The sequence below is a fragment of the Artemia franciscana genome, unplaced genomic scaffold (genome assembly GCF_032884065.1).
Source record: "Artemia franciscana unplaced genomic scaffold, ASM3288406v1 PGA_scaffold_23, whole genome shotgun sequence".
NCBI classification, from domain to species: Eukaryota; Metazoa; Arthropoda; class Branchiopoda; order Anostraca; family Artemiidae; genus Artemia; species Artemia franciscana.
The window spans coordinates 2440413-2463901 of NW_027062649.1; the positions used below are offsets into that span (position 1 = coordinate 2440413).

The 23489-nt window shown below is 34.2% G+C and overlaps 1 protein-coding gene across 1 annotated transcript in view; it reads right to left on the bottom strand.

Moving 5' to 3' along the window:
- Positions 1 to 23489, bottom strand: part of LOC136041461 (Ig-like and fibronectin type-III domain-containing protein 1) — a 259166-nt gene that overhangs the window by 131200 nt on the left and 104477 nt on the right. The window contains exons 8-9 of the mRNA XM_065726145.1: positions 12837 to 13075; positions 4478 to 4698 (exon numbers count right to left, since the gene is read on the bottom strand). Of these exons, the coding sequence (XP_065582217.1) occupies positions 4478 to 4698; positions 12837 to 13075 (460 nt within the window). The remainder of the gene's footprint in view (positions 1 to 4477; positions 4699 to 12836; positions 13076 to 23489) is intronic.

Genomic DNA, 23489 nt, shown 5'->3' on the forward strand with positions numbered 1-23489 from the left:
GGAAAATAACTTTAATGAGAAAAAATGGCTGAAGGCATTTTAAGAAGGAAACTTCGTTGGCATTCAAAATCTCATTTAATCCAAATTTCAATACTGTAAGGAATCCTACGTTTTTGGGAAATAGCATTAGCAGTCCACTCGAACCAGGCTTTGATCCAAAACAAGCTGTAGTCCATATGTGCCTAGATCAACCCAACTGACCCATTTAAAAAAAAATGTTTAGGTACCTAGCCCATTAATAGCACTTTCTAAATGGTAACAGTTAAAGTTTCAAGTGCTAAAATAACATTTTAGTGCTATTTTAGCAACCTTGAGCACGTGCTATAGTGATATATAACTGAAATAGTTCTGAAATAGCACTTTCGTCCAACAGGTGACAACCCTGACTGAGAGAAGTGACATCCTCTTTCGCTATTTCACAAAGCGTTGTTGTCTCCCTTTCCTTCAATTTCAAAAATAGTATTTTTCTTAATTTTTATCCGTTTGAAAAATTCGGTACTTCCATTTTAATTATTAATTATATTTTAAATAAATAATTCATTGTTTCTTTTATATTCAAGGTAGTATAATTGTCAGGAAGGCTCCCGCTTTGCCCCCCCCCCAGAACCCTTATTGCACGCTCAGCTCAACTATGCTCTCCCAACATAGCAAAATCACAAGGGGTACTAATCTAGAACCAAACTTTTCTCCCTTATTTTGCAGAAAGGAGGGACAGATATTTGGAAAAGTAGCGAGGAGTTCCTATTGTTAAATGCAAATGACTATTTTTTATTTAAAATCGGTTGAATTTGATCCATTCACATGCATTTCAAAAGTAAAAAGTTTAGGCACATAGCCCATATGTAAATCATTTCAATTTGATGTTATCGAAAACGTAGCCCGGAAGTCTTTTTTTCCTACTTATTGATGAAACGCAAACAGAAAATACTGTTATTGAGAAAATAATTAACGTGGATTCAATGTCTTATTTGCTGTAAAGCCAAATTCCCCTGAAATACATTGCCCAACCGGAAGTCGAATGAACTTAATGTTGACTAAAAAGCAGCGCAACAGTCAATTTTGCTGTTAATCGACAAAACTAGTGCTACTACCAACAACTAACAATTCATTCCAGCACCGTGGCGCCAGAGGCCAACACTGGCCCGCAAGCTCCTCCTCCATCCCAATCCATTCAAAACATCCCCCTTTACGCCTTCTCAAGAAATTACCATTTCCCTTGAATTATTTTCTTACGACGTCCTCCAACCTCATTCGAAGACAACCTGTTTTTATTTAACCTTAGACGGTTGCCCAACAAGGTTGATCTTTGGCACTATGTCATCCTACAACCACAGAATATGTACTAGCCATCTCGACCTTTCTCTCTGTATAGCCTTAGAAAGCTGGATTGAGCTACATTTTCCGTATAGCTTACTGTTTGAGAAATAGTGAGTCACTCGGGTACCCGAAACGTTGCGTAGGCAATTTCTTTACAAGACAACTAGCAAATCCTCTTCCTTTTTTCAGAGCGACAAAACGCAAAATACTATTAGCGAAGATACATAGTGGAAGATTTTTCCTAAAGAGGGCCTCGTTGGTATGCAAAATATCATTTGTTACAAAGCCGATAAGTGATTTTCCTTAAAGTTATTCCATTCCAGCTCAAATGTTTTCACCTTTGATGCTCATGGGAATTATATAGATCTTGGGAACCAGCATCAATAGTCCAGTCAATGCATGCTGCAATCTAAAACAAATTACCATACAAATATTTCTTTCACTATATGGACTAACCAGATTTCAAAAATAGATGGTCAAGATACGTAGACTAGAAATTACCAGAAATTAAAAATACCATTTGTTAAAAAATGCCATTTATTAGAAAATAATGCCATTTACTTAGAAAATTGTTTTATTAGAAAACTAGAAAATACAATTTACCAGAAATTAGAAAATAATAGAAATAAGAAATTAGAAATACCAGAAATTAGAAAACATTCGAAATTAGTTAAAACCGAGGTTGACGAAAGGTGGTTCAGAAATCAGGTGTTCCTTTTTATCGACTAAATGTGCCTTGAGAACATTTTTGTTACGGAAAAAAATAGCAGATGGTTTTTCCTCAACAAAACTTGCTGGTATATTAAAATCTCATTTTTTACAATCTGGAAATTGAACCAGTGTCTTTTCAGCCAATAGAGGTAGTCAAACTACGAAAGTTATTTGATGTTTAAGTGAAATATAGAAAATAAAGAAAATTAATGTAGTAGATTGATGTAACGTAGTAAAGAAGCAACGTAAAGTAGTAGTATTGATAGTAAAGTAGATTGATGTAAAGTAGTAAAGTAGAGAGGTAAAGTAGTAGTATGGATAGTAAAGTAGATTGATGTGAAGTAGTAAAGTAGAAAAGTAAAGTAGTAGTATTGATAGTAAAGCAGATTGATGTAAAATAGTAAAGTAGTAGTATCAAACAGTTCGTGGTAACGAACTGTAGTAAGGAGCGATCCGGCTCAATAGTAAACGAAACTCTAAAAAACGTTAAAATCTTTTGATGCTAAAAGATACATCAAAAGAATCGGATTTTTATGCTGATTTTAAATATATAAGTTTTATCAAATTTAGTCTTTGTCATCAAAAGTTAAGAGCCTGAGAAAGTTTGCCGTATTTTGGAAAATAGGGGGAAACACCCCCTAAAAGTCATAGAACCTTAACGTCACACCATCGCATTCACAAAATCACACCATCGCATTCAGCGTATCAGAGAACCCTATAGCAAAAATTTCCAGCTCCTATCTACAAAAACTTATATATTTAAAATCAGCATTAAAATGAGATTCTTTTGATGTAGCTATTGGTACCAAAATTCCATTTTTTAGAGTTTTGGTTACTATTGAGCCGGGTCGCTCCTTACTACAGTTCGTTACCACGAACTGTTTGAAATGTGGAATTTCGTATTTTTTGCCAGAAGACAGATCACGGGTGCGTGTTTATTTGTTTTTTTTTATTTGTTTTTTTTCCCCAGGGGTCATCGTATCGACCAGGTGGTCCTAGAATGTTGCAAGAGGGCTCATTCTGACGGGAATGAAAAGTTATAGTGCCCTTTTTAAGTGACAAAAAAATTGGAGGACACCTAGGCCCCCTCCCACGCTCATTTTTTCCCAAAGTCAACGGATCAAAATTTTGAGATAGCCATTTTGTTCTGCATAGTCGAAAACCATAATAACTATGTCTTTGGGGATGACTTACCCCCCCCCACAGTTCCTGGGGGAGGGGCTGCAAGTTACAAACTTTGACCAGTGTTTACATACAGTAATGGTTATTGGGAAGTGTATAGACGTTCTCAGCGGGATTTTTTTTTGTTTGGGGGTGGGGTTGAGGGGAGGGGGCTGTGTGGAAGGATCTATCCTTTGAGGAATACGTCATGGGGGAAGATAAATTCAATGAAAAGGGCGCGGGATTTTCTAGCATTACACTGAAAAAACAATGAAAAAATAAACATGAAAAAGTTTTTTCAGTTGAAAGTAAGGAGTAGCATTAAAACTTAAAACGAACAGAGATTATTACGCATATGAGGGGTCTAAAAATACTTTAGCATAAAGAGCGAGGTATCTAGGAGGAGATAATTACTTCGCTCTTTATGCTAAAGTATTTTTAGTAATTTCAACTATTTATTCTACGGTCTTTCTGATTCAGGGGTCATTCTTAAAGAATTGGGACAAAAGCGTAAAGAGTGGGGTATTAACGAGGGGACAAACCCCCTCATATACATAATAACAATACAAGAATATAAAAGTTTGTTACATAAGTTAATTCTTAAGTTATGTATATTTTTTATTAATAAAAACGTTCGATAAAAATTATAAAGTTCTAGTTGCCTTTTTAAGTAACCGAAAAATTGGAGGGCAACTAGGCCTCCTTCCCCACCCCTTATTTTTCAAAATCGTCTGATGAAAACTAAGAGAAGGCCATTTAGCCGAAAAAAGAATTAATATGCAAATTTCATTTTAATAATTTATGTGGGGAGAGCCAAAATCAAACATGCATTAATTCAAAAACGTTCAGAAATTAAATTAAAAAATTTTTTTTTAACTGAAAGTAAGGAGCGATATTAAAACTTAAAACGAACAGAAATTACTCCGTATATGAAATGGGCTGTCCCCTCCGCAATCCCTCGCTCTTTACGCTAAAGTTTGACTCTTTGCCACAGTTCTACTTTTTAAAACAATTAAAAACTTTAGCGAGGGATTGCGGAGGGGACTTTTTAATTGATAGTAAGGTAGACTGATGTGAAGTAGTAAAGTAGAAAAGTAAAGGAGTAGTTTTGATAGCAAAGTAGATTGATGTAAGGTAGTAAAGTAAAGCAGTAGCATTGATAGTAAAGCAGATTTAAAGTAGAAAATTAAAATAGTAGTATTGATAATGAAGTAGACTGATGTCAAGTAGTAAAGTAAAGTAGTAGTATTGATAGTAAAGTAGATTGATATAAAGTAGATTGACTTACATTTGATGATAGACTCCTTTCCTGCTACAACAGCTCCTAATATCAGGCAATTCTGGGGCTTTTCCGTTTGACGGACGGATTGACTGGGGTGTAAGTGTCAGAGTTCGAATATGCTGACTTGGGAGTGAGGTTCCGTGTTTGTTTACAGACTGTACGGATATTTCATACATAGTAAATGGTTCTAAATCGGAAATTATGGTGGAATTCACGCCTTGGTCTACCTAGAAAAAAAACGTTGGTATTAAATGAAGTATTTAAAGTCCGATTCAGTGAAGTCCACCAACAAATTAAAGGAAATTCTGAAGGAAAATAAATTTATTCAATTGGTTTTAGTAATACTCCATTCCCCATTTTTGATTGGAATTAGTTAAATTAGCTTCAGAAACAATTTACTATTTCCCGGGCATTTTTCTTTCTTTTTGCATAAGTTCTTGTTTCTAGTGAGTGACGTCGTAGCTATAGAATTATAAGCCAATAGAATGTATCAACGCTAAATTCTTAATTAGATTTCCCTTTTTTTTATTATTGGATGCTGGTTCTACCCAGGTTTTCTATTTGTTCACTTGTTTTGGCCCCCACTTTTTTAATTTCCCTATTAATAAATTTTCCTTAACATACTTTCATTTGAGTAAGTCTTCAATTTCTGGTTGTTTTTCAAATCATGTCGGAAATCCTCCCTGCATAGAAAATATTTCTTGGGAATCCACCCTCCGTCATCCCACCTCCAGTGAATACTTACTCACGTAGATAATTCCTCCATGGAGAATTATCTTGCGGAAAATTCCAAGACGGAGAATTTTTCCTGGGAAAAATCCCCCCACAGAAAAAGCCTCCACATAATTCACACCCTGCTGAAAATTCCCCCGGACAATTCCTCCTTAACATCTCCACATGTAAAACTGAGTCGACAAAGAGAAAGTAAGAAAATTAAAACAAATTTCGTATAGGGATTCTGGGCAGTTTCCCCAGTGTAAAATTTCCCCTGGAAAGATAACCCCGGAAATTATCCCCCCATGGAAAATTCTCCATGTGGAAAGTTCTCCCAGCAGAAAATTTACCCCCTTCCTCCCCAAAACAATGGCTTTACACTTATATATAAAAAATAACAAACACAATAACAAACACTATACGTAAACAATGGACAAATATCATAACTTATAGCCCTTTCCCCAAGGGCTGTGGGGGATCATGCTATCCCCAAAGGCATAGTTATTAAATATTCCAGCTATGTTGAACAAAATGGCTATCTCAAAATTTGGATTGGACGAATTTGGCGAAACAAGGGCCATGGGAAAGGGCTAGTTGCCCTCATATTTTTTGGTCAGTTAAAAAGGGCAAAATAACTTTTTATTTCCGTTGTAATGAGTCCTCTCCCGATATTCTAGAAATATCAGTTCGATCACCCCTGGAAGTAAAAAACAAAACAAAAGCAAACAAACACGCATCCAACATTTATCTTCTGACAAAGATTCTGCAATATTTATAGATAGGAACTTAAAACCTCCACAGTAGGGCTCTCTGATACGCTGAATCTGATGATGAGAATTTCACTAAGATTCCTCAATTTTTCGGGGTTGTTTCTCACCTTTTTCAAAATTTAGGCAATGTTTTTCAGGCTCGTAGGTTTTGATGGGTAATACTAAACCTAATGAGCCTTATATATTAGGAATCAGCATAAAAAATCAATATAATAAGAATAAAATACAAAAGTGTTAGTAGCAAACGCCCTTATCAGAAGTATAAAAAAATTAACTTTAAAATCCTTCCATTTTTCCTCTTTTCAAAAATAAATAGAAATTAGAGCCCCCCTCCTTTTTCTTTACATCTAGGGATATATATAATTTAAGCCTATTCTAGCAACAACTTAGCTAGTAAACCCTTTAATGGTGTGAATCCAAGGGGATTTAAAAACAATCAACCTCCTCATTTTTTTTCCTAGAATGAGTTCATTAAATCATGCAAAAAGTAAAGGGAAAATAAAAAGTAGAAACTTAATTAAAAGCCATTTCCATAGAAAACGAAGATGAAAATCAGATGCAGGATAATTACCTAATTTTAATAAAGAATCTATGACCGTGAAAACCTCAAAAGGCGTATCGATTTCTCATTTTTGGCCCAGAAGATTTCGACATCTGTTAAAAGAGAAAAGAGTTTCTGACATTTATTCCTTTGATAAGAAACTTTTTCCTTTGGAAGAAAAAGCATAAAAAGGAAAATATGATTTAGCTTGGCATCGTAAAATATACTGGACCTATTAGGCTGCAATAAGCAAAGGCTATCTGGAATAAAAGTACCTAGTCCAAGGTGGTGTCCAGGGGGATTTGGGGTTTGAACCCCCCAACCCCCCCAAAAAAAATGTTTGTCCGATTCGTAAAAATGTAACAAAAATAAACATAATTTTGATACGTTTTTTTAGTTTTTTGCACCCCCCTGAATTTTTTTGTAACCCCCCCGAAAAAAATCCTCGATGCGGCCCTGACCTAGGCAATATTAAATTTTAAAGTTAAAAGTTTATTAAGGCTCTGATGTCATTTACCTTTCTTAGCAATATCTTGAAATTAAGATGCATAAGGTGTACTTGTAAAGCTACTTCCAGAATTACGACTATAAGATATCACAGCATGTAACCCTCGAGTAAGTTCATAGATTGCTTTACGTTCTACGATATTATTCAGTTCAGGTGCCCTCCCCCTAAATCAATCCATCTGCGAGTATGAGAGGCAAGATAGTCAACACAGCTAAAAACAGAACTCCTTTATGAAAATCATAAGGACATATGAAAATGAAGTCTCGGTGGAAAGTACAAGGGTTTTACTTCGTTTTCTTTTCAAGATGTTTTTTCCTTTTTAGAATAAAATATTTAGTTTTTCAAAAATTTTTAGAAAATTTCCATGAAGGGAGTGCAGGATTTAGAAGCGAACAGAAATTAACAGAAACAAACAGAAATTAATATGCATATGAGGGGTTCACCTCCTCCTAATACCTCGCTCTTTGCGCTAAAGTATTTTTAGTAATTTCCACTATTTATTCTACGACCGTTGTGATTCAGGGATCATTCTTAAGGAATTGGGACAAAAATTAGGCTTTAGTGTAAAGAGCGAGGTACTGACGAGGGGTGAACCACCTCATATACGTAACAAAAACATGCGAATACAGAAGATCGTCACGTAAGCTAATTTGCAAGTTACGTATATCTTTTAGTAATAAACACGTTCGGAAAAAATTATAAGTTCTAGTTGCCTTTTTAAGTAACTGAAAAATTGGAGGGCAGCTAGGCCTCCTCCCCCGCATTCGATCAAAACTATGAGAAAGCCATTTAGCCAAAAAAAAGTATGCAAATTTCGTTTTAATTGTTCATCTGCGGAGAGCCAAAATCAAAACATGCTTTAATTCAAAAACGTTCATAAATAAAATATTTTTTTTTTTGTAACTGAAAGTAAGGAGCGACATTAAGTCTTAAAACAAACAGAAATTACTTTGTATATGAACAGGGGCTGCTCCCTCATCAACGCCCCGCCCTTTACGCTAAGGTTTTTTACTGTTTTAAAAAGTAGGGCTGAGAGAAAGAGTCAAACTTAGCGCAAAGAGTGGGGTTTGATGAGGAAGCAGTCCCTTTCATATACGACATAATTTCTGCTCGTTTTTAGTTTTAATGTCACTCGTCACTTTCAGTTGAAAAAAAAACTTGTTTTTTTATTTAATACAAACAGTAATGGTTATTGGGAAGTGTACATAAGTTTTCAGGGGGATTTTTTGGTTTCGGGGGGGGGAGGTGAAGTTGATGGGGGGGTTACATGGAAGGATCTTTCCATGGAGGAATTTGTCATGGGGGAAGAGAATTTCAATGAAGGGGTGCAGGATTTTCTAGCATTATTAAAACAAAAAAATGAATAAATATGAAAAGTATTTTCAATTGAAAGTAAGGAGCAGCATTAAAACTTAAAACGAACAGAAATAATTACTCATATTAGGGTTTTACCTCCTCGTAGTACCTCGCTCTTTACGCTAAAGTATTTTTAGTATTTTCAACTATTTTCTCTACGGCTTTTGTGATTCAGGGGTCATTCTTAAGGAATTGGGACAAAATTAAGCTTTAATGTAAAGAGCGAGGTATTGACGAGGGGGTGAACCCCCTCATATACACAATAAAAACATACGAATATAGAAGTTCGCTACGTAAGTTAATTCGTAAGTTACGTATATTTTTTACTAATGAAACGTTCGTAAGAAATTAAAAGTTCTGGTTGCCCTTTTAACTAATCAAAAATTGGAGGGCAACTAGGCCTCCTCCCTCGCTATTTTTTCTCAAAATCTTCCGATTAAAACTATGAGAAAGCCATTTAGTCAAAAAAGAATTAATATGCAAATTTTGTTTTAGTTATTTATGTGCGGAGAGCCAAGATCAAGACATCCATAGTTCAAAAACGTCCAGAAATTAAATAAAAAAACAAACAAATATTTTTTAACTGAAAGTAAGGAGCGAAATTAAAACTTACAACGAACAGAAATTACTCCGTACATGAAAGGGGCTTTTCTTCCTCAACGCCCCACTCTTTTCGCTAAAGTTTTTTACTGTTTTGAAAAGTAGATATAAGAGAAAGAGTCAAACTTTAGCGTAAAGAGCGGGGCGTTGAGGAGGAAAAGCTCCATTCATATACGGAGTAATTTCTGTTCGTTTTAAGTTTTAATGTCGCTCCTTACTTTCAGTTAAAAAACTTGTTTTATTTTATTTGTAACATAGAACAAAACACTTATTACCTAGATATTATCTCATTTACGCCAACATTTTTAATAAGGTTTGGGGATGAATCTTAAAAACTTCTTCCACAAAAGAAGATTTTCAAAGAAAAGTAAAGAACTACAAGAAATAAAGATGAATAGAAATAAAAGCAAATATTTTTTAAGCGTAAAAATATCATAAATCCCCATCAATAAATAAACGAAACCCACAACAAAGAGAGAATATAATAAATAACCGAGTCAAACTCATAACGAGCATAAACTACAAGAGTAGGATTGAGGCGCCCCCTAACTTCTAAAGACCAGAACATAATTAGCACTTTACAGAAAACAATCCTCATTTCGAGCTATGTTTTATATTCCTCAAAATATCGAGAAAAAAAAATCACTATCATCCCCAAGACTACTGAAACAAAAACAAATGCAAGTGAATTGATAGGTTAATATATATGCTGATATTCATTCCTGAAAGTCCTAATAATATTTAATCTATTAAAGTTGAAAAAGAAGACAAATTTCAGAATGTATTTTGTTTTCAGTAAATTGCACGCCCTTTTGACAGCCTACATACACATAGTATTTTTCATTTCATGATTTTTCATGATTCACATTTCATGATTTTTTTTTCTTTATACCTAAACCTTAGTAGTAGTATTGGTAGTAGCAGAAGAATTATTAGTATGCATTTAGTACCTTTTTGTTTGTTCAACATTCACCCCAACATGTATGGCAACTTAATACACTAAGTCATTCCTGAGATACACCCAGCGGAAGCATTAATATGCATATAGTACCTTTTGATTCAGTTCAACACTCCCTTCAACATTCACTGAAAATTTCATCTGAATACACTTGGCGTTTTTGGACACCAAGGGTAAAACATGCCCCCTTTCCCGATAACAAGTTCTAATGGGAGAAATTTATAACCTACGACCCTTTCTCTAAGGACTTTAGGGGGCTGGGGAGGGCTGTAATTCCCAGAACCACAGTTTTTAGACCTTTCAACTATCCTGAACAACGTGGTTATTGAATTTTTTATTGGATGTGTTAGGGGGAAAAGTTGCGTGGGAGGAAGGCTGGTTGCCATCCCTTGACTTTTGACTCTTAAGAAGGACACTATAAATGTAAATTTTAAATCAAATGAAGCCCTTATAAAGTTTCTACGACAGATCCTTCGACACAAAGTGCCTTGACGAAAAATAAATAAATAATACGTAGTGCCCACTTCGCTCTTTATTTAGACAGCACTATTGCGCTACCCATTAATAATTAAAAAAAAAAAACAAGCTAGAAAAAGTGTTTTCTAAAAAAAAAAGTAGAGCCAAAAGGAACATAAAATGATCAGAAATAAAGACATATTTAATTCAAACTTTAAAAAAAGGAAATTACAATGAATAAAAACATAAAACCAAAACGAACAAAAAGTAAAATGCGCTATCAAATCACACGTAAAGGTAACGTAAACTACTAGGGATGCAGGATTGCCACCTCTATTTCGTGCAGTTTGTTCTTTACTTGTCATAACACAAACAACATATTACCAGAACAATATTATAAGGTTAATCAACGTTTAAAATAAGAAGTACGGAAGGAAGAGAACCCCTCTCAAACCCTCTGAAAGGCTCGGGTTTCATTTGGGCTTTACTGAAAGCATTATGTATTTTGAACAGTGTGGTTCCATTTGCCAAAAGATCATCCGAAATGATAATTACAATAATGATCAAGATTACAGGAAAGATTAAGATATTTCTTAGGACAAATTCATTCGTAATTTTTGACTTAAATTAATAGTTAAAAATTGTTTTTTTTCAAAAAGCTTTGCTTTTATTTTCATCAAAACATACCTGAAACATAGTTGCCAAAGTGAAACTTTTAAAACGAACATCGATAGCTTTCCCAGTAATCTGTTTTCTTTGTTGATGTACTATTTAGATCTGATGTGTCAATAAATGATTTAACAATTGATCCAATACATCAAACAGGTCGTAGTAACGCACTGTAAGTAAGAAGCAATGCGCCTCAATAGCAACCGAAACTGTAAGAAACAGAGTCTTGATAATAATTGACACATCAAAAGAATCGAATTTTGAATTTGTCAAAAGTATATAAAATTCATGAAGTTTAGTGTTACCCACCAAAAGTTACGTGCCTGAGAAAATTTACCTATTTTTTGAAAAAGGATGGACACACCCTAAGAAAGGAAGTGATCGTAATGAAAATCACACCATGAGATTCAAAATATCAGAGAATCCTACAGTACAGGCTTCAAATTTCTATGTAAAAAATGTGGAATTATTAGTTTTTCCCTAGAAGCAAGATCACGGATGCGTGTTTATTTTTATATTTTTTTTTTACAGGGTGATCGTATCGAAACAGTAATCCTAGAGGATCAGGAGAGGGCTCATTTTATCATAAATCAAAAGTTCTAGTGCACTTTTTGAGTGACAAAAGCATTGTAGGGCAAGAAGCCGCCCTCCCACCCCACTTTTTTACCCAAAATTGTCCGATGAAAATCTTGAGATAGCCATTTACTTCAAGGTCGAAAGATTTAATAACTATTTCATTGAGGATGACTTGACCACCACAGCCCCCGGGGGAAGGGCTGCAAGTTATGAACTTTGCCAATTGCTTACATATAGTATTGGCTATTTGGAAGTACAGATATTTTCTGGGAGGGGGGGGGGTCTGGTGGAGGTGCTTACATGGGAGGATATTTCAATGGAGTAGATTCTGTGGGGGAAGGGAATTTCCATGGGAGGGGGAGCTGGATTTCCCAGCATTAATTACAAAACCATCAACAATAAAAAAAAAACAAACAAGTTTGCTTCAGCTGAAAGTAAGCAGCAACATTAAAACTTATAACCAACATGAATTATTACGTAAATGAGGTGGTTGCCCCCTCCACAGTACCATGTTCTTTACGCTAAAGTGTCTTTTGAATTTTTAAAAAGCTTATTATTCTAGTTAGCGGTCCTTGTGTATCAGGAACCATTCTGAAATAATTGGAACAAAAACTCTAAATTTACCGTAAAGAGTGAAGTACTGTGGAGGGGGCAACCCCATCATATTCGTAATAATTCCTGTTCGTCTTAAGTTTTAATGTTGCTCCTTACTTTTAGCTGATTTTTTTTTATTTGTTCTAAAAAGGGATGAAGTTAAAAGGAAGAAAATGTAAATACAAATATCCTGCATATCAGCCTAACAAAACCAGACTGGATGTTTAAAATATAACGAATATCTTTTCCAAAATTCTCAAACAATTAAGATTTTTCAATATTACAATGATCAAAGAGAAATTGTTTACTGTATACTTTGTTTCCAGTTGAGTATAAATGATGCTTTAGTTCTTAGAGGGTTTAAGAGGGGCTAGGGTGGTAGCTCATGGTAATACTGCCAAAACTTACGTATTTATTTACGTAAAAGAGCGAGGGTGCCAGTTATTTTACATTTGAAGGTGAGAAGAAGTATTTTTGTTTTGATTTTTTATGTAGATAACGTTCAAAAGGTATTTTTCAAAATCTAGGATTGGAGGAACAATGGAAATATCAAAAAACAATACTTTTCAAAATCTAGAAGTGCTCCCCTTAAATTTCAGTTACCCCTGCAAAAAAACACAAACCTTCTTCTGAAAGAATTTCAGTTTATCTCCATCGGTCTTCTTATCCATAACATCAGTTTTGGTGTTCTTACCCTCAGCTGGTTGTTCCCTATTATCATCAAAAGCTCTTAATCCTGATATATTAATCCAATATTTGGTGATTGTGTCTTCCTTTTGAATCGGTGGAGACCATTCAACACGGATTGATCTGTCACTTATCGCTTCAATATGGACATTAGTTGGAGGTCCCGGAAGAACAGCTAAAACATAAATAAAGACTTATGAGGTCCCGGAAGAACAGCTAAAACATACATAAAGAGTTATGAGGTCCCAGAAGAATAGCTGTAATCATAGACAAAGCTCTAGTGCTCCTTGTTATAAAGACGCATAAACCTCCGATATATTTTTTCCCAGAGCAACTACATACGAAAGGAGTGGTCGCAGAAACTTAGGAGGGGGTTTGTTTGATTCCAAATTGAAAATTCTAGGGCCCTGTTTGAGAGTCAGAAGCAAATAGAGGGTAACCTACTCCCTCCTATTTTTGATATCCCCCAGTAGCCCCTAAAGATATCGAATCTAAATTTTCAGATAGCCTTTTTTTTGTTTAAAATAATCAAAAGATACAAAGAAAAAATGCCTCCAGAGATATATGGCCCGGGGAACGGGCAGTAAATATTTGCAGACTGGCAATTATTTAAACACATGTGTATACCGAAAAAGAGGACTTGAGCAATATCTAAAGAACAGGTAAGAGCATTTAATGAAAATTTCACAGAATTTTGAGGTGGACATTCAACTAAATTAAACACACCATTTGCATTCAGGTCGTCAAAAAAGTGTATCTGTAATATCTAAAAAAAGGTGAAAAGTCGTCAAAGAGTATATCTGCAATATCTAAGGAAAGATGAAAGGTCGTCAAAAGAGTGTATCTGCAATATCTAAAGAAAGGTGAGGTACAAAGTTGAATATTGAGGGGGTTATGATACAAGGCACTATATGTATCCAGGTTGTCAAAAGGACGTATCTGCAACATTTTAGGAACGGCTGAGTGGACCTGGTTGACTTTTCAGAATTTTCAGGGGGTACTGAGCTACATCAAAAGGCACTACGTGCATTTAGGTTATCAGCTGGGCGTATCGGCAATATCTTTAAAATGGCTAGCGGTGTAAATTTGAAACTGTCAGGAATGTTGACGGGGATGTTGAACTAAATTAAAAACACTACGTGTATCCAGGTTATCAGAAGGGCGTATCTGCAATGTTTCAGGAATATGCAAAGGTATTAAGTTAAACTTTTGTGGAATATTGACGAGGATGTTGAACCACATTAAAAGTTACTATATGCATACAGGCTGTAAAAACTAATGATAAAAATTAAGCAATAAAAAGGAACAAAAATAATTGAAAAGCCGTTCATTTTTCAAAAGAGTGCTTTTTCAAAGAAAAGTAAAGAGTCATACAAAAACCTAAGATGACCAGAAATAAAGTCCTATAATAATCCAAGAAAATGATATCAGTGAAATAAAGGCGTAACTCAGGAATGATTGAGGGTATTAAGTTGGAACTTTCATGGGATAATGATGGGGATGATTAGTTGACTAAAAAGGCAATTTTTGCACACTAATACTACTACTACTTCTACTACTACTACCACTACTATTGGTACTAGTACACACTGCTTTTACAGCGACTACTTCTAAGGCTGAGGATGTTGAGGTGAAAATTTGAAGAAATGTTGAGGGGAAAGTTTTACTAAATCAAAACATACTGTGAGCATATAGGTTGTCAAAAGAGCGTATCAGCAACATCTTAGGAATGGTTTAGCGTATCAAGCTGAAACTTCCAGGGCATGATGAAAGGAGTGTCCAAATGACAGAAATGCAATACGTGCCTACTACTACTGCTATTACTAATACTTCTGATACTAATACGGCACAACTACTATTGCTAATATTTCTCCTCTACTACTGTTACTACTACTAAAAAATAGTATGGGGAAATTTTCACTAAATCCAAACATACTATAAGCATGAAGATTGTCAAAAGGGCGTATCAGCAATATCTTAGGAATAATTTACCGTATCAAGCTGAAACTCCCATGGCATGATGAGAGGGATGTCCAACTGACAAAAATGCAATACGTGCATCTACCACTGCTACTACTAATACTGCTGCTACTAATACGACACAACTACTGTTATTAATACTTGTCCTTTACTGCTAGTGCTACTACTACTAATACCCTACTACTACAACTAATGTGACTACTATTACAACTAAAGCTAAGTGTGTAAAGCTGAAATTTTCAAGGAATAATGAGGGGGAATATGAACTCAATCAAAACACACAATATGCATGCAGGTTGTCAAAAGGCTGTATCCTTAATATCTTAGGAGCACTTCTGGGGTATGAAGTTGGAACTTGCAGGGCTTGCTGTGTCTTGTTGAAACTAACACGGCTTGCTAACTAAAAGGCAATATTTGTATGTTGCAACTACTACTACTACTACTACACCACTACTACTGCAACTACCGCAACTACTAATACTACTGCCGCTACTACTACTAATGTTAGGGGTAACAAACTATATGCATGCAGGTTTTCAAAAGGGCATATAAGCAATATCTTAGGAACAGCTTACAATATTAAGTTGAAACTTTCACGACATGTTGAGGGAAATGTTGAGCTAACCAAAAGGCAATATGTGCATGTACCCACTATTGCTACTATTACTACAGCTAAGACTTCTACTTTTACTGAGGCTAAGGACATGAAGGTGAACCTTCAGGGAATATTTAGGGTGATATTGTACTAAATCAAAACACACTCTACACGTTCAGGTTGCCAGAGGATGTATGAGCGATTTCTCAGGAATAGCTTAAAGTATTAAGATGAAACTTTCAGAGCGTGTTGAGGGGGATGTTGAACCATCTAAAAGGTAGTATTTGCATACTATTACTAGTACTTCCAGTTTTAAAACTAATACTGCTACCACGGCAAAGGGTACTAATGTTAAGGGTATCACTACTAACTAAAAGCACGCTACTGTATGTACGTGTGGGTTATTAGAAGGGTATATTAGCAATATCCCAGGAACACGTAGGGTATTCAGCTGAAACTCCAAGGCTACTAACATTACTACCACTTTTAATACTAAATAGCGACGAAAACCACACTGCCTTTCCATCATAAACACCAAAAACAAGAAGAACAATAGGGAATTTCTCAGGACAGTACGAAACAAATCAGAATGAATATTTCGGCCCTATGTCTACGGGCGTCCTCAGCAATACAAAATATACAAGAAGAAAAAACTTACAACAGGATAAATTCAATAAAACTAAAATCAAAAGTTTTTTGAAATAGTCCCAGAAATAATTGAAAAGCCGTTCATTTTTCAAAGAAAAGTAAAGAGTCATACAAAAACCTAAGATGACCAGAAATAAAGTCCTATAATAATCCAAGAAAATAATATCAATGAAATAAAGGCGTAACTCAGGAATGATTGAGGGTATTAAGTTGGAACTTTCATGGGATAATGAGGGGGATGATTAGTTGACCAAAAAGGCAATTTTTGCACACTAATACTACTACTACTTCTACTACTACTACCACTACTATTGGTACTAGTACACACTGCTTTTACAGCGACTACTTCTAAGGCTGAGGATGTTGAGGTGAAAATTTGAAGAAATGTTGAGGGGAAAGTTTTACTAAATCAAAACATACTGTGAGCATACAGATTGTCAAAAGAGCGTATCAGCAACATCTTAGGAATGGTTTAGCGTATCAAGCTGAAACTTCCAGGGCATGATGAAAGGAGTGTCCAAATGACAGAAATGCAATACGTGCCTACTACTACTGCTATTACTAATACTTCTGATACTAATACGGCACAACTACTATTGCTAATATTTCTCCTCTACTACTGTTACTACTACTAAAAAATAGTATGGGGAAATTTTCACTAAATCCAAACATACTATAAGCATGAAGATTGTCAAAAGGGCGTATCAGCAATATCTTAGGAATAATTTACCGTATCAAGCTGAAACTCCCATGGCATGATGAGAGGGATGTCCAACTGACAAAAATGCAATACGTGCATACTACCACTGCTACTACTAATACTGCTGCTACTAATACGACACAACTACTGTTATTAATACTTGTCCTTTACTGCTAGTGCTACTACTACTAATACCCTACTACTACAACTAATGTGACTACTATTACAACTAAAGCTAAGTGTGTAAAGCTGAAATTTTCAAGGAATAATGAGGGGGAATATGAACTCAATCAAAACACACAATATGCATGCAGGTTGTCAAAAGGCTGTATCATTAATATCTTAGGAGCACTTCTGGGGTATGAAGTTGGAACTTGCAGGGCTTGCTGTGTCTTGTTGAAACTAACACGGCTTGCTAACTAAAAGGCAATATTTGTATGTTGCAACTACTACTACTACTACTACACCACTACTACTGCAACTACCGCAACTACTAATACTACTGCCGCTACTACTACTAATGTTAGGGGTAACAAACTATATGCATGCAGGTTTTCAAAAGGGCATATAAGCAATATCTTAGGAACAGCTTACAATATTAAGTTGAAACTTTCACGACATGTTGAGGGAAATGTTGAGCTAACCAAAAGGCAATATGTGCATGTACCCACTATTGCTACTATTACTACAGCTAAGACTTCTACTTTTACTGAGGCTAAGGACATGAAGGTGAACCTTCAGGGAATATTTAGGGTGATATTGTACTAAATCAAAACACACTCTACACGTTCAGGTTGCCAGAGGATGTATGAGCGATTTCTCAGGAATAGCTTAAAGTATTAAGATGAAACTTTCAGAGCGTGTTGAGGGGGATGTTGAACCATCTAAAAGGTAGTATTTGCATACTATTACTAGTACTTCCAGTTTTAAAACTAATACTGCTACCACGGCAAAGGGTACTAATGCTAAGGGTATCACTACTAACTAAAAGCACGCTACTGTATGTACGTGTGGGTTATTAGAAGGGTATATTAGCAATATCCCAGGAACACGTAGGGTATTCAGCTGAAACTCCAAGGCTACTAACATTACTACCACTTTTAATACTAAATAGCGACGAAAACCACACTGCCTTTCCATCATAAACACCAAAAACAAGAAGAACAATAGGGAATTTCTCAGGACAGTACGAAACAAATCAGAATGAATATTTCGGCCCTATGTCCACGGGCGTCCTCAGCAATACAAAATATACAAGAAGAAAAAACTTACAACAGGATAAATTCAATAAAACTAAAATCAAAAGTTTTTTGAAACAGTCCCAGCATCCTCACCTCAGCAAACCAGGACTGGTTGAACTTCACTGAGTTAAGGATGCTGGGACTGTTTTGAAAAATTTTTCATTGGCTTTTTCGACAGTTACCCATGGCTTGATGCCCCTCCCCAACTACTTGTCTTTTTTACGTCTTTTTTAGCTTTAAAAAATCCAACGACATTAATATTTTCGGGAATGAATATTAGTATATACATTAGACTGTCAATTCCATTTTTTTTTTTTTTTTTTTTTTTTTTTTTTTTTTTTTTTTTTTTTTTTTTTTTTTTTTTTTTAGTAGAAAATTCACCTTCATATTTGCAAAATAGCAGACGGTGAAAACATAATCTTATTGTTGGTTAAGTTATAAGAAATTCTAAAGAAAAAATAATGCTTATGTTGAAACTTATACAATCCTATATATCTTAAAATTTAAAAAATACAGGTTTTAATTTTTAACGAAGAGCTCCATATGCACTTTTAATAACAAATATCAAATTAAAATAAAAAAAAACATGGGTGAAAAGCAGCAAAAAAAAGCCAAAGACATTTGATGGCTAAGAGCTTAAGAGGATGTATTTTTCCTTTGAATGTGTAGTTGTATTTGGCAATCAATATTTTATAACTGATTAACTTTTGAGGACCGAAAGCGTTGTCAGCGTTAGCTAACCAGATTCACTCATTTATTTTTACGGCTCAACGTGGTAATACTGACATTAATAACGAAACTGACGAAAAATAACTGAACTAAATAGTGACTTTTAGCTAATAATAGATTTTAAATGAATTTTAATTTACTTGGTACTTTAACAAGCTCTAACCTTAAAATTTATCAGTAATTTGCAAACAACCAGAAATTGTCAACTTTATTGCAGCTAAAATACAAATCTCGAATATTAGGTAATAAAAAATAAATCAGGGAAGCACTTTTTAAAAATCAAATTTAACAGAAAAGATCTCAAATAAAGATCTTGTTTAGTCCTTTTCCAAGATCTTATTCACTATTATCAACAGCTAAAATACATTTTCAGGAACTTAAATGTTCTACAAAAACCTCCGTTTTTCTCTAAAGCCAGAATAGATTCTATTATTCAGTCTGTTCAAAATTGTATCCAGTTGAAAGCAAACAGCTCATTTTCTAAAGTGCTAAGTTTAGACAACTATGCTTTGACAAAGTTTTTGCTCTCACATACAGTCTCGATATTTTTGAGACTAGAAATGTTTTCCTAGCTAGAATCTTTGCTGTCCCCTGTCAACTTTTTCATCTCCATAGAAAATGACGGGAATAAAAATTTTCAAAATTCCTAATGGTACTTTGTAAGCCTCTTGCAAATCCACACTGAGTTTTTTCGTCATCATTTCAATTTTACTAGTATTTTAATAACTTTGACATGTACACACCAGGGAAGGCCACAGAAGGAGGGGATTCTTCGGGCCCGACCCCCTGAAACCACAAGTTTTTTCCAAATACAGGGCACTTCTTACTCAAATTTTCAAATAAAATTGTCGTTTTAATTACTGTATACCCTTCCCCAAAAAATATCCTTGTGAGTGGATGTGTCACCAAACACTCATTATTACCTGTTGTTGATCTACTAACCTAATTAAAACATTACCAATTCAACATATGAATCAACATATACAATTAATGCAATTACTAAACTATTTGAATAAATTATAAAGTTTAAACACACACTCAAACGAGGTGATAAAATGAATAAAAAAATTCATTGAAAATATAAATACAACTATGAATACCTATGAAGGGGGGTGAATTTGCCGTTCTTTCATTAAAAATACCCACAAAAGGCATGTTCAATGAAAATAAACTAGAAGGATATTTTCCAAAATCTAGCGGAGACGTGAATTTGTCGTTTTTTCATTAAAAATTTTCATATATATATATATATATATATATATATATATATATATATATATATATATATATATATATATATATATATATATATATATATATATATATATATATATATATATATATATATATATATATATATATATATATATATATATAATATATACTAGCAGTTGGGGTGGCGCTTCGCACCACCCCAAGCCCCCCCGCGCGCGTAAGTCGTTACGCGCCATATTAGTTACGCACCATTGTAGTTGTGTCCTTGTGTCCCACCTGTGATATATATATATATATATATATATATATATATATATATATATATATATATATATATATATATATATATATATATATATATATATATATATATATATATATATATATATATATATTTTTAACTACGTAAAACTTAAGAATATACAACATTCTTCGCTGTCCCATTGCCTGTGCATATAAATAGATTGTCAGGTTTACCGACTGCTGAACATGCAACATATAATTGTCCATGGGAAAACAATCCGTATTCAGATCTATACCTCATGAATCTAATGATTGCCCTTGAGCTTTGTTGATGGTGATTGCTAATCGACCATTCCCTGTGTCGCCGTCGTCATTTATATATCCCCCTGTGCCCCCCGACGTCCCCGTTGTAGTTGTGTCCCTGTGTCCCGGTCGTCATTTATATTCCCTGTGTCCCGGTCGTCATTTGTGTCCCGGTGTCCCAGTCTGTAATTTCTCTTTGAGTGTCCCGGTCGTCATTTATATTCCTTGTGTCCCGTTGTCCCGGTCGTCATTTGTGTCCCGGTCTGTATATACATTTGTTTTTGAATTTTTTTTTTTTAGTTTTTAGTTTTTTACTTTTTTTTTATTTTTTTTTAGTTATACCTCATGATTCTAATGATTGCCCTTGAGCTTTGTTGATGGTGATTGCTAATCGAACATTCCCTGTGGCCCCGTCGTCATTTATATATCCCCCTGTGCTCCCCGGCATCCCCTTTGTAGTTGTGTCCCTGTGTCCTGGTCGTCATTTATATTCCCTGTGTCCCGGTCGTCATTTGTGTCCCGGTGTCCTGGTCTGTATATACATTCGTTTTTGAACTGGTATAAGATGAAATATTTCCTATGTCCCGGTCGTCATTTGTGTCCCGATGTCCTGGTCTGTAATTTCGTCAGTCGACAAACATGACGTCAGTCGACACACAAACATGACGTCACTCGACACACAAACACACAGACAACTTATTTTTATATATATAGATATATACAAATATATATATAATATATATATATATATATATATATATATATATATATATATATATATATATATATATATACATATATATATATATATATATATATATATATATATATATAAAAATAAGTTGTCTGTGTGTGGATCTGTGGATGGATCAGGTGACGTCATGTTTGTTCGCATATGACGTCTGAATTATTTCACACTAATACAAACGGAGAAAAAAACTAAAAAAGGTAAAAACTACAAAAAAAAACTAAAAAGAAAAAAAACTAAAAAAGCTAAAAAACTAAAAAAAACTAAAAAAAGGTAAAAATCTAATAACTAAAAAAAAACTGAAAAAAATAAAAAAAGGCAAAAACTACAAAAAAAAATAAAAACTAATAAAAAAACTAAAAAAGCTAAAAAACTAAAAAAACTAAAAAAAAACTAAAAAAAGGTAAAAAACTAAAAAAAACTAAAAACTAAAAAAGAAAAAAACTAAAAAAAGGAAAAAACTGAAAAATAAAAGAGAAAAAGAAAACTAAAAAAATATGAATAAATATATATAAAAATAAGTTGTTTGTGGGTTATGTCTGTCTGTCTGTCTGTCGAGTGACGTCGTGTTTGTCCGCATATGACGTCTGAATTATTTCACACTAATACAAAAGAAGAAAAAAAACTAAAAAAGGTAAAAACTACAAAAAAAACTAAAAAGAAAAAAAAACTAAAAAAGCTAAAAAACTAATAAAAACTAAAAAAAAGGTAAAAAACTAAAAACTAAAAAAAACTGAAAAAACTAAAAAAAGGCAAAAACTAAAAAAAAACTAAAAACTAATAAAAAAACTAAAAAAGCTAAAAAACTAAAAAAACTAAAAAAACTAAAAAAAGGTAAAAAACAAAAAAAAACTAAAAACTAAAAAAGAAAAAACTAAAAAAAAGGAAAAAACTTAAAAATAAGAGAAAAAGAAAACTAAAAAAATATTAATAAATATAAAAAATATAAATATAAATATAATATAAATTAGCAATCAACAAAGCACCGAGACACAAATGACGACCGGGACACAGGGAGTATAAATGACGACCAGGACATAAGTAAAAAAAAAACTAAAAAAACTAAAAAAAAGGTAAAAACTACAAAAAAAACTAAAAACTAATAAAAAAACTAAAAAATCTAAAAATCTAAATAAACTAAAAAAGAAAAAAAAGAAAAAAGGAAAAAAATAAAGGAGAAAAACAAAACTAAAAAACGAATGTATATACAGACCGGGACACCGGGATACAAATGACGACCGGGACACAGGGAATATAAATGACGACCGGGACACAGGGACACAACTACAATGGGGACGCCGGGGGGCACAGGGGGACATAAATGACGACCGGGACACCGGGACACAAGGAATATAAATGACGCCCGGGACACTCAAAGAGAAATCACAGACTGGAACACCGGGACACAAATGACGACCGGGACACAGGGAATATAAATGACGACCGGGACACAGGGACATAACTACAAAGGGGACGCCGGGGTGCACAGGGGGATATATAAATGACGATGGCGACTCAGGGAATGGTCGATTAGCAATCACCATCAACAAAGCTCAAGGGCAATCATTAGAATCATGAGGCATAGATCTGAATACGGATTGTTTTCCCATGGACCATTATATGTTGCATGTTCAAGAGTCGGTAAACCTGACAATCTATTTATATGCACAGACAATGGGACAGCAAAGAATGTTGTATATTCGCAAGTTTTACGTAGTTAAAAACATATATATATATATATATATATATATATATATATATATATATATATATATCTATATTCACAGGTGGGACATAGGGACACAACTACAATGGCGCGTAACTAATATGGCGCGTAACGACTTACGCGCGCGGGGGGGCTTGGGGGGGGGCGCGAAGCGCCCCCACCAACTAGGTGTTGGGGTGGCGCGAAGCGCCACCCCAACAGCTAGCATATATATATATATATATATATATATATATATATATATATATATATATATATATATATATATATATATATATATATATATATATAGGCCAGTGTATTCTCCTGATGAGCCCTTGTGTTGGGTTGTTGCCTCTGAATTATTTGTCTTTATTATTTTTTCTATTGTTTGGTAAATGGCGACTTATACTTATTGACGACATGACTGCCTGTCCATGGATTATTCTTTATGGTTGATTGTGTATGGCTATGCTGTTTGA